Source organism: Xiphophorus couchianus, chromosome 7 (assembly GCF_001444195.1).
Source record: "Xiphophorus couchianus chromosome 7, X_couchianus-1.0, whole genome shotgun sequence".
In the NCBI taxonomy this organism is placed as follows: domain Eukaryota; kingdom Metazoa; phylum Chordata; class Actinopteri; order Cyprinodontiformes; family Poeciliidae; genus Xiphophorus; species Xiphophorus couchianus.
In genome coordinates, this window is record NC_040234.1 from 7613029 (window position 1) to 7625585 (window position 12557).

Sequence of the window (12557 nt, forward strand, 5' to 3'; positions counted from 1 at the left end):
TGAAACAAAGTGTGTCATGTTGGGATGACCAAGTCGCCATAACAACCTTCAATATTCACCTAAATGCCAACTGGCTACTTAGGAGCAAAGCCAGTAAAAAGCTACGTGATGGGCGTGCCGTGGTGGCGTCGGGGTTAGCGCGACCCACGTTTGGAGGCCTTGAGTCCTCGACGCGGCTGTCAAGGGTTCGACTCCCGGACCGGACAACGCCTCCCGCATGTCAGCCTACTTTCATTTAAGGTCACAAAAAAAAAAACCTGGAGGGGTAAAAAAAAAAGTGGAGTTGATTAGCTATGCTAACACTTTGGTTAAATTACACTACGATTTAGCTCTAAACTAATAATTGTTTCAAACTGTAAACACAAACAGCGAGATAATAATTATAATAATAGTCAATAAAGCTACACTTTAAAGTTTAAGCTCACCCGTCCTGTCTGGGCCGCTTCTCTGAGGAGATGGGAGAGGACGGGTGAAATGAGGCCAGCGACACACACAACGTGGGCCCTCTGGCACCTCTTCACGCCCAGTTCGGGCCAAACGAGGACCATCTCTCAACCCACTTAACGGGATCCAGCGCAGCTCCTGTGGCCAGCAACCCTGTGTGTTTGCACTGCAGCCGCCGCCGCCTGCATCCATAATTAAGCCAAGCGCCTACTGTAACGCTCAACAGGGAAATAATTGGCTCGTCCAGGCTGACGGTGGAAGAGGGCAGAGGAGGTGAGCGCTGCAAACTTTTTCCAGAAAGAGCAGAAGAAGAAGGAAGCCATTTACATGCTAAAGCCGTCCTCAGCCCTTCAGCTGCCTCGTTGCGCGCCTCGCCCTCGCCCCTCAAATGGGCTCTTTGCTGGCAAGCCAATCGCAACGTGTACACAATAAACAAACAGCGTGGAGGTTAAAGTCTTTTCAGGCGTCGTCTTTAGCCTTCCAGAGGCGCTAGCGAAAGTTGGTCGTTGTGTAACTTTCCGAAGTGCCTCGGGGAAGTCCGCGCGCCACTCCTCGGCCTCTTTGTCACCTCTTTGTCATCTTGTGTTTGTTTCCTAGGCGACAGAGTGGGCACCGGATGAAGAAACCAGGAAGTCGTGTCAGAGCAAAGGCAAAACAGAGGTAACCTCAATCACGCCCCCAATTACGGCGCTCCGTGTCAGTGCGGCTCGGCGTACAGCGGGGCCATTTTTTGATATCTTCTGCCTCGGTGCTTGTTAGTCTCTTGGGAGGTTCCTCGGCAGAGAAGCACTATTTCAAAACCTTCAATCAAAAGTTGTTTTTCTCAACTTTATAGGAGAGAGCACTCAGACTTATAAGGGAAGGGAAATGTCTAAGAAAGTGCCCGTGGGGACATGTTGGGACACTTAGAAAGGACGTCCTTTGTAAAATGCCTGAGAGCAGCTGCTGAGTTCAGTTGCTTCCTTCGCATTGTTTTGTAGGAACTGATTGCAAAATCATATGCATCTCCCACTGAGCCTGTAAGGTGAAGATTGAAACCAGATGCACAAAACTTTTTTTTTTTTTGCTCAATTACCTCACTTCTCTGCAGAGAAAGGCCTATAAATCAATGCCTCGCTTTTGTTGGAAAAGAATTTGATTCTTTGTGCTGAAAAACATGCAGTTGACTTTGAGTCTTTGTCGATGCCACAAATACATAATCTGCCATTTTCTTCCAAACTAGCATTCATATTTCTCAACAATGGGCCCACGGGCGAACGCTGCAAACGCCACGTTCCAATTTTGCACCGGGAAACTCGCTCCATTGTTCTCCTTAGTAACACGTCCAATAGCATTCAGCGAACCAATACAGATTTCACCCTGCTGTTACCTTTTGTAGATGTTCATTTTCATCTCTCTTTTTTTTTTCTCAGATGGAATGCCAGAATTACATCAGAGTCCTGCTGGTGAACAAGACAGAGGTCATGACCTGCGGGACTAATGCTTTCCAGCCGCTATGCATCAGCAGAGAGGTAAAGTGAGGAAATAGCTTTATATGAAGTCGGTGACATCACTTCCTCCTCCCTCCTGTTGGCACTCGGCTTGCTCCTCGGTCTTGTGTTTCTTTTCCAGGTGGGCAACATCAGCAGAGTGGTAGAGCGCGTAAATGGCGTGGCGCGCTGCCCGTACGACCCTCGCCACAACTCCACGGCGGTGGTAACCGAAAGCGGGGAGCTCTACGCCGCCACCGTCATCGACTTCTCGGGTCGCGACCCCGTCATCTACAGGAGCCTGGGCGGCATGCCGCCGCTGCGCACTGCCCAGTACAACTCCAAGTGGCTGAACGGTACAAACTACACAACACTAAGAACAGTACTGTTAAAGTGTCTTGCAAAAGTATTCATATACCTTAAATCCTAAACAGCAAAGCTTTTTTTGCTTGTTTTAACATAAGTCAACCTCCATGAACACAAAGATTAAATAAATTAAAATACCATAAAACTAGTACAGAGAGTCACAAATTCTTGACAATTTCCCACAGTTATTTCTTTTTCCATTTAATCTAAACAGCAAACTTCAGTATTTTATTTGGATCTAGTTTCCTACTTGTGGCAGGAAACAGGTACATTGTTTTTAGCATCTTTTTACAAATATCTGGAAAGTGTGGCATGCATATTTGTTTTTTTCACTCTGACAACCCAAAATGCAAACCAGTTCAACAATGTCTCCTAATTTTGAAAATAGTCTAAACAAACAGCAAGGACATCTCAATAAACTAGAATATTATTGAAAAGTTCATTTTCACTCAATTCTCTTAAATGGAAAAAAGAAACAAAACATCAAAATTGAAATTGCTAGCTGCTCCGGTGGTATTATCTTCGTCAGTATTTCACAGACTCGATGTTTAGTGATTGTCTTTTACACCCCGAGAGAAATGTAATCTCCGCAGAGATATCATCTGATATTTTCTAAAGCCTGCTGGATTCCCCGGTAATCTGCACAAGTTGTTTCAACAAACCTCTGAAAATTCCTGCCGTTCCTTCAAACATTTTCACTGGCCTCTTCGGCGCGGTGGACGAGGCCAAGTCCGCACTTTCGCTTCCAAAACAATTGTGTCTCGTTGTAGCGGAGGCGGACCTGTCCGGTAGGGGTGTTTGCAAAAGGATTAGAGAGACTGTTTTGGTGCAGAGTTGCATGTGGAACATGGCTCAGGTTGGGTACGGGACTCAGTGGGATTTATGAAATGGAAGAAACATGGAATGCTGTCTGTCCTTCAGGGGTTAGTGTCAATAATCTCTTTGCTGCTGACACTGAGTCTTTTCCTGGGACAACACACTGCAGCAGAAATTTTTGCTTACACATGTCCTGAATTCAGCAGAAACGTAGACGTGAGTCAGATCCCTGTCCAGTTTTCCTTCATACAGAAGGAAATACAGAAGTATTTCTGTGTTATTTCAGTAACACAGAAATACTTGTACAGTAAGTGTGCAGGTAGATTGCCTGATTGCTATGTTGTATTTTCCTCTGTCTTGTTTGCTCACTTTACTAGGAAATCAGCTAAAACTCCTCAGAAGAAAATGTGGACAGTGCAACAAGACTGATGCATGGCATTATCACTTTGCTTTCATCATGGTTTAAAGCAGCGAACTAACAAAAATCTGCCAAGTACTTGATTAGCAATACCCCTTCACACTACTGTATATCTTTTTGTGTGTGCTTTAACTGCATGCCTTTCGAATAAATCAAATTCCGTCACCCTTTCCTCAGAGGAATAAAATTGCAGCATTAATGTTTTGATCAGATGCTAAACCATGCAGCCGCAGATTGTTTTATAGAAACTTTATGGACATCAAATAAATCAAAATCAAAATTTCTGTTAGTGCTACTTACATTTTGTGATAATGTTAGATCTTCATCTCATGCTGGGCTACGCAGACACTCTGTCTGTCTGATGAAGACTCCGACCTTAGCATTCTAAATGCTTGCCGTAGTTTTTGAGTTAATTAGGCTCATAATTAGAAACATTTTCCACCAATCCTGATCCGGCGCCTAATTGGTGAAAGTGCTTGATGATTTTTATCAGTCAAATAACATAAAAAGAAAAAAAACCCAAAACTGTTAAAACACTGCGCAAAACACAATGTTGCATTAGCCTCAGGATTTTCCATAAACACAATTTCCAATTAAGTTTTATTTTAAAATCACCAGGTTGTGGTAATGAATGAAGCTGTAAAAGTTGTGTTAAACTCCTGTTTTTCAGTGCTGCTGGTGCGGATGAAAGATCATCTGATTAGGATTGTCAAGGATTAAAAATCACACTGGTTGTTGTTCAGCAGCAACGCTATATTATTAATATAGTTAATAAAATAGATGATGATGTTAGAGCATCTGCTTACACGCCGCTGGCTCTCTTCAGTAATCGCTAAAGTAAACCACAAAAATGTTTTCAAACTACTCTGTTTTCTTAAAAAAAACAGTTAATTTAGCTACAAATATGATTGTATGCTCTTATTTGTTGGTTTGTGTGAGTTTATTTGCTTTATTTTTTCAAAATTCAGGACCATGGAGAGCACATTGTCAGTTAGGTAATTGTCATATAGGCTGATGAAAATATATATGAAGGTTGGGGTGGAGTTGGGTGTTGGATGAAGGTTTTTGGTGTTCATAGCTTCATTGACTCAACGACAAGATGCACTTTATGTGGTACAGGCAGAAAAAGATGGCAGCCGGAACCAAGGAAACGACAGCAAGTATCACATAGAGCAGAGTTTAAGGACCTAAACCAGTTCCAGAGTGGTTTGGGTGGAACCACTGAAAATATATATTCTACGTCCTGTATAGAATGTGAATGGAGGAGGATATAGTAGTTAATGTCCAATGCATAAGTCATTTTTAAAAACTACTTTTTTCACTCGAGTTTTAAACTGTGAGAGCAAATCACGACTCTTAAATCTCGTGACCCTCTTGACAAAGCTTGGCTCTCCACTTCCTTAGCTGTCCCGTGGAAAAAGTGAAGCTTCACAGTAGATGGGGTCCAACTAAAGATGGATGACAGGAGAGGCTGTGAGTTTGTGCGCTTATCACAGAGTTTGGATGGCGGCGCTGGATGCAGAGACGACAGACCAGGGAGTCAGTGAGCGATATAATTATTCTTCGTCCCACAGACAGGGTGAAATTACAGCACACAGCATGTGTCACACCACGCAGGGCCTCACCATGCAGGTGAGTATTTAGACAGCAATCAGGCGGCGTGTGGGTAGCAGCTGCGTGCACATGGCTTTAAAACCGCACACACGAGCGGAAAGAGAGTTTGTGAAATGATTCGAGACGGAGGAAGATGAGTAACAAAGTAGATAATGTCCCGATCAGGCAGACAGTTAAACGCACATGTTGGGCTCCATCCGAGCGTGCAAAACCTGCTTTTTTTTTCTTTCGTGGCGGCATCTGTGAGGGAATATGGGGTTCCCGGTAGATTTCAGGGTGTGAATGAAAATCTAATTTCCAGCTCTAAGCTCTCGCTGGTTCAGGAGAACCGCAGGGGCCGGCGGGTAGGGGAGGTTGGGAGGGGGGGGTGCTAGATCTAATCTATTCGTTCCTTTATTGGATTGGTCGTCTGCCAGGTGCTGACCGACTGTTTTCTGTCATACATCTGAATGTCACAAGGAACGTTGGGGCCTGCCGTCAAAAACAATGTACATTTTTTTTGGGCAACCGTTGAAAAGATACATAAGAAGGTTTAAATTTGGCGATGGGGCCACATTAAATTGCAGGGCCTGTAATTATTAATTTATTGAATTTAATCAAAAACCGTGCATTGACAAAATAACCATTTCTTGCTACTGAATTATTGAATAAACAGACATATCAGCACAAAAATAAATATGTTTAATTGTTTTTTACCTGTTGTTCAGATTATTCAGCCTCCAGATTAGCAGAAAATGCTATTATTATACCAGTTCAGCTTTAATTGTTTGAGGAACCTCTGACTGTTCATGAAACAGGTTTCTGTGGACACTGATGTTAGCGTTGGGGACGTCTGTGCATGCTGCAACATGTTTAGCATTGAGACGCTCTTTCAGCCTTGATTAGCTTCAGTGATGGTTGTTGCACAACTTGCACACAACAGTCTTTTCCAGCGAACCATCAGATCGTTTGCTTTTTTTTTTTCAAGCAAAAATTAACTTCTGGTAGGTGAAGAGAAGCAGTTTTGTTTCATCCATCATTGCTGCTGATGTTGCTGGTGTGTCAGGTTTACTGCCGTACCAGAAACGCATAAAAACAAAGGTTCCGGCTTTGGACATTTGCATGTAAAAATGAAATACAGTTAATTGCGTCACCATTTTTTTTCCCACATTAAAGTCTATGTAATAAAATAATGGAAATTAACACTTTAAAACAAACGTAAAAATAAAGTAATGCTTTACTGCAATAGCATAACCTCACAATTCAAAACAAGCAGTTTAATTTAATTTTAGCATATTTACTAAAATGTGGGGGGAATAACTTCCCGTGTGAAAAAAAAAGTTATTGCTTTAACAAAATCGCTGCTGAGTCCAATTCTTTGCTCCTCATATTTTATGTGCCACCCTCTTTAGCTTTCAGGACAACCCCAATTTTCTGCTGTATCATTTAACAAGGCTGGAGTATACAGAGAGATGGACCTGTAGCCTCTCCTGAAAGACCCAATCACAACTAAATGCCATGCTCTCTATGAAGTGTTTCAGCACCTTTGGAAAAGAGATTTGCTAGTATATCCTTCACCGTAGTTAAGAGTGATCATGGGATGCTTCTCCACCTTAAAGTGGAGTGTTTGTTGCTATAAAGCTGCATTTCAAGCCAAGCGTGCAGATGTATTGACACATAAATTGTATATATGTCTAGATTTGAGAAAATTAGAGGGGATTTTGTGGAACATGAAGCCTTTCATGTCATTGAAGTAAGTACATTTCTCTTAATGTGTTGCTGTTCTGAATAGTGTGCGTGACTTGGGATCAAAGGTGTGGATTTAGGATGGGCTTTTTCACTTTTGCCCTGATGTTACTGTCTTTTTTTTTTTTTACACTGAAGGATCAGATTACCGCCTGAGAATGACATTATAATGTGCTACACGTGTCTGAAAGTGGTCAGGCAAGTGTTGGCTGAAATCATTAAATATTTGGTAAATCTACTTACAGTTTCAAGCACACAGCATGCCAGGGCGAGTCAGCATTCATCAGTGCAGACAGCAAAGCTTCACATTAGACGTTCTCTCCCTGCTGATTGAATATTTTTTTATTAAAATTAAAGGTTGGGTTTTTCTGAAGGTATGTAAGCGTCTAAAAGTCCTTAGACTTCAAGTGTGATGAAATATTGATTTACGTTGCAGTTACTCACGTCAGCCTCCACTCAGCTTTCTCAGAAGTGTCGCTGACGCACGATGTTTGCCTAATATAAAAACAAAACATGTCGAGAACTTCTCTTATTTCTATAGTAGGCGAATATATATAGAGAAGAGGAGATCTTTCATCCTGAAAACTGAACTTTCTTTGTTTTGGAAACAAAATGCTGACAGGCTTTTCTTATCCGCTCTCCGTTCAGAATCTTCTTCCTCACAGTGGCATCACAGGCTTGAAGAGACTTTTCCTCTTTTTTATTTTATTTTTTGCAGCGTTGTGCACAAGGACAATGAAACTCAATAACTGAGCAGCCCTCTGTGAAGGTAGTGATAAATCCCCTCTGCTGCCAGGGCACCAGTAAATGTTGCCAAGATATTATTTAATTACACAGAACTGACACGTTATTGAGTATAAATTTCACCAACTGCAATTTCGGAAGGTTTGTTGTAATTTTTTAAGTGTATCCATCCGTTTGGGGTGGTAATGTCCTCGGAGGTCAACGGGGGAGAGACGATGTGTATATACTGGATGGCCGGTATTACGTTACAGTGGAATATAAACATAAATATGACAAATAATGCTGCACGCACAAACTGCCATCCTATGGGGAATTTAGAGGGGCCAATTTACCTAAGATACCTATTGTTGGATGGTGAGAGGAAGCCAGAACACACTATTGTAAGGAGAGAAGATACAAAGTACACCTAGAAATCCGGGGGGAGATGGTACCGCCACCTACTGTACTGCCATGCAGTTCTGGATGATTTTTATACGAAGTTCGCTTTTGAGATAAAAATGATCAGACTACCATGCAAATTTCATTGTGTTTTGTATTTTCCCTGACATGCAGTTTCATTTTGGTGACAAATTTCACACTTAATGCACTTCACATATAAAGTAAAACAAATGTGCGTGTGATGGATCATTGCTTTTGTTACAGCAACGCTTCTTGGCAACAAATTTGAAAGTGTATTTATTTCCTTTAAAATAAATAAAGGAAATATTTATTTACATTGGCACATTAGCTTGTGCCAATGTAAATCCTCCATTGTCCTTTCGGGGCAGAGCTTTCAACTTAGCTCAAAGGAGCTCAGTTAAAATTTTTGACCCAATTTTGGGTTAAAAATAGCCAACCTCTTTCCTAATAACATTTGGGTTAAAGCTGCAATATGTAACTTTTATAAAATATGTTCTTTACATATATGTTAAAATGGTCACTGCAATGACAGTATAATATCAGACAGATACTCTGTGAAAGGATTAAGCTCCTCCCTGAGCTACTTTTGCCCTGCAGTTTGCTCTCGGTCAAAAACAGCCAATTAGAGCCGGGAGGAAAGTCTTAGCGCTGTCACTCATGCTCGTGTACATGCTGATAAATTTGCTATTGCTGGCAAAGCAACTTACCGTTTCAGGAAAAACATTTACTTAATATCGTGACGCTCACTATAGGGAAGTAGCTTTAGCGTAGCAGAGAGCAAAGGGGAAGCGGTCTGGAGCATTGTGTATACAAGCTTGACTGACAGTGCTAAGACCCGCCTCTTGGCTCTGATTGGTTGTTTTTACTTAACACTGGCAGCACTTAACACTCAAGATAATCTGTCTTATGCTATGCCGTCGCAGCATCGTCATAGTTTTAACAAATTTATATTAAAAAATATATATAAAAAATATTTTAAAATAATTTTTGTTGTGTTTTTTCCAGCAGTTATTGTGTGCATTAATTTTGCCGTCTTAAGCCAAAAAGCATTACTCATCTGTTAAATATGAATGAATTGTACTGTATTCTCTCAACATTTTCCACATTTGACTGTTAAGTAGCCTTTGATGTAGTGCTGCTGCGTCTGACCTGCAACATTACCTGACGTTGCTTCCCCAGCGTTTCACCTGTCAGGCAGGAAAAACGGGTTTACGGCTCAGCAGGAAGCGCCTGGTCACCTTTCTTATTGAAGTGCAGAACATGTCATCTTTTTCCGCTCTTTGCCTGACGTGTATATTGTGTCCATAAACACACAAAGCTCTAAATCAGGCAGGTCATTGCTGAATGATTTATTTTGCTGAGCTAATAAACACATAAGAGGAAAGCAGTGTTTCAGCTAGCCGTTAGCCTGAGGGAAGGAAAAACTGATGCTTCTTGTTGACACTAATTAACCCTCTGTAAATTACAATGGTCTCAATTAAGTTGTTTTTATTGTAGATATTATTATTAAGGGATGCCTTTGACTGCTTTGTCTAATAATGATAAATGCACTCAGTTGGTTTTGCTTTCAATGCCACGTTTCCTTGTCATTATTTAGAACACAAACTGGGTACAAACTGATTAGGACGTTCACTTCATTAAATCTAAACTGGATAAGTGGATTAGATCACCTGCTAAATTAGCCGGCGCTGCATAAAGACCCCCGCTCCATGTTTCTGCAGAGTAATCAAAGAGGGAGAGAGAATTATAAAACTTGATTACAGCTTTTTAAAAAATAAAAAATTGCATCCCTCCTGCAGCTGATTACCTCTTTGTTTTTTTAGGGGTTTTTTCACACCACAAGTGGTTTCATCAATGCCGCAGTCCGAAAAAGTCGCAGCGAAATGGAATTATGCCACCGCTGCCCTCCGGACACCAAAGTCGTTTTCTCCTCCCGCTCAATTTCAGATGCTTTATATAAAAAAAAAAGTCCTGTTGGCCCCAGAGGTGCATTGCATCCGAATGGTTAACAGGTTCCTCTCTGAGTGTGTGTGTTTGTTTGTGTGTTTAAGTGACTCTGTTGCAAAATCAGCTTAGTTATCATTTATTTGCATGTATACATGCGCAAATTAAGGTTTTTATAATTTTGCTGTCGCTGCTCTGGATTTCACTTCCAACAAGCAGGTCCCGGTGGTGAAGTGAGGCAACGGCAAGTCTTTTCTTCTTTTTTCTTTTATTATTTTTAATCATTCGTGCAGAAACCTGACAGACGAAAAGATGACAGTACAAAACAAATCTTCCCAGCGTTGAAACCACAATCAGCTCCGTATCAAAACACCAGTGTTCTTTCTCTTTCTGACATTCTGTCGATGTCTGCTTATTAATTGCAAAGCATTAAATGAAGGATTCGCTCTTTATGCTTCATATCCTTAGAAAAGTATTGGTACTCCTTGTTTTCATTTAATTTGTTTTCATGTCACCATGCTATATCGGGATTCTGTGTGACGGACCAACACATTCCACGGATTCCCACTTGTATTTCCATCTATTATCCATGCGCGGTTGTGGGAGGAAAATAAAAATTCAGGTTTTCTTTCAGAAATAATCCTTGCAGAAGGGGGAAAAGAGTTTACAGAGATTTAGAGAATATAAAACTCCGGGACATTTTAATAATTATTTGTATTAGGGATGCACGATATTATTGGCATGGTATCGGTATCGGCCGATATTAGCTAAAAATTTAATATTGGACATCGGCCATTCCGTCAAAATAAAATGTTTTTAAGTGACAAACCAGTGACGATGATGCCTGCAGCACAGCACAACGTCAAATTTGCAAAGTTTCAGTGTTATTGCCCTAGAGAGAGTAAATGTCATGAATAAATGTGACTTTAAACATAATGATAGTTGAAAGTGTTGCATCATTTTCAGCCTCCTCCTTAGCATTTTTTATTTGGTAGCAGGCTAAGCTGACAAAGATAATGAAGTATTTTAATTCCATAGTAGAGAAAGCCACATAGTTTCAGTAAGTAGAAAACAATATCGGTATTGGTATTGGTTATCGGCCAAATGAGCTTTAGTATATCGGCATATTGGATATCAACCAAACATCCAATATTGTGCATCCCTAATTTGTATTTTTTCTACCACTTCACAATGACGCTGATATTTATGCTTATAGCAGAAAAAAGTTCAAGGTTTACAAGCACTCTTGCAAAACCACTGCATGTTTTTTGCCTGACTTTCATTATATCTTATCTATTGTATTCATTTACAACACTCGATTGTGTTTTTGTTAGTAACTTCTGAAGAAACTGTCAGACCTCTCTTGTAAAAATCAAATTGTCTCTAAAAGATCTAGTTTCCATGAGTTAAAAAAAGAACAACTTTTGTTTTTAACAAGGTTGCAACAAAAGGAGAAAAATCTTAAACCTTGAGGAAGCTCATTGAGTTTCCAGGTTTCACAGAAACACTGTGAGCTCCAGAAAGAGGATGTAACTGGAGCTGAAATTATTCTGAGGTCCCTGTCCAAATGTCTGTCACAAAAAGTCCCCAAAGTTCCTGCACAGAAACTCTGACATGAATTTGTTTTAACTTGTGCCAGAAACCGATATACTGGCTGAAGCCGTCTAATTCCTTTAAAACAATTACTTAAGATCTCCTCATCCCTGTTTTGCAGTCTCTTACCTGGAAACCCGTCCAGCAGGCGGACATTAATCATCCCCTGTGCCGTTCAGGGGCAATAAAAGCAACACAGGCATTCAGTTTTAGCATCAAAACCTCAAGACAGATTTATGTGAAACCGTGTTTGTATCTTCCACTCTCCTTCGCCCTCTGCAGCATCTTCTCTTGTTTACTCATTTGCCACAGGGGCTCTTTTTTTCAAAGCCAGCCTAAACAGGAATTTGGTCGTAGAAATTTCAAGTCCTTATTGCAATCAATAATGCGAACAAAGTTCAAAGCAACAGTGTCCAGAAGACAAATGTTGCAAATATATTTTTGCTTTTTTCCCCCCCATCCTCCCGGGTCCACATAATGATCTTCCTCTCCCTCGTGTCTCCTCCTTCCCCGCCGCAGAGCCCCACTTCATCTCCGCCTACGACATCGGCCTCTTCACCTTCTTCTTCCTGAGGGAGAATGCGGTGGAGCACGACTGCGGCAAGACGGTGTACTCCCGCGTGGCCCGGGTGTGCAAGAACGACATCGGCGGGCGCTTCCTCCTGGAGGACACCTGGACCACGTTCATGAAGGCGCGGCTCAACTGCTCCCGGTCCGGAGAGATCCCCTTCTACTACAACGAGCTGCAGAGCACCTTCTACCTCCCGGAGCAAGACCTCATCTATGGCATCTTCACCACCAATGTGTGAGTGGACTACGACGTGTGTCACACGCATTCGTCACGCTGGTCAACAGCCAAAAAAAACATAGTCTGGGGGTTTTTCAACTGTTTTAGGGTCATTTTGATGTGCTGAATCGAAAACTCACATTGGTTTTGCTCAATCGGGTCGACTTTCTGAACTATGATGCATATGAGTTTGAGATGCTGGGATGATGGCTGATTGCTGTTGAGCTCTGAAGAGAGA

General features: G+C 41.4%; 1 protein-coding gene across 2 annotated transcripts in view; it reads left to right on the plus strand.

Annotated features, from left to right (window-relative positions):
* The window catches only part of sema5ba (sema domain, seven thrombospondin repeats (type 1 and type 1-like), transmembrane domain (TM) and short cytoplasmic domain, (semaphorin) 5Ba), a 241737-nt gene that overhangs the window by 154580 nt on the left and 74600 nt on the right, over positions 1 to 12557 (plus strand). For both annotated transcript variants that reach the window (XM_028022682.1, XM_028022681.1), the window contains exons 6-9: positions 1042 to 1104; positions 1857 to 1955; positions 2056 to 2269; positions 12052 to 12337. In XM_028022682.1, coding sequence (XP_027878483.1) covers positions 1042 to 1104; positions 1857 to 1955; positions 2056 to 2269; positions 12052 to 12337 — 662 coding nt within the window. The remainder of the gene's footprint in view (positions 1 to 1041; positions 1105 to 1856; positions 1956 to 2055; positions 2270 to 12051; positions 12338 to 12557) is intronic.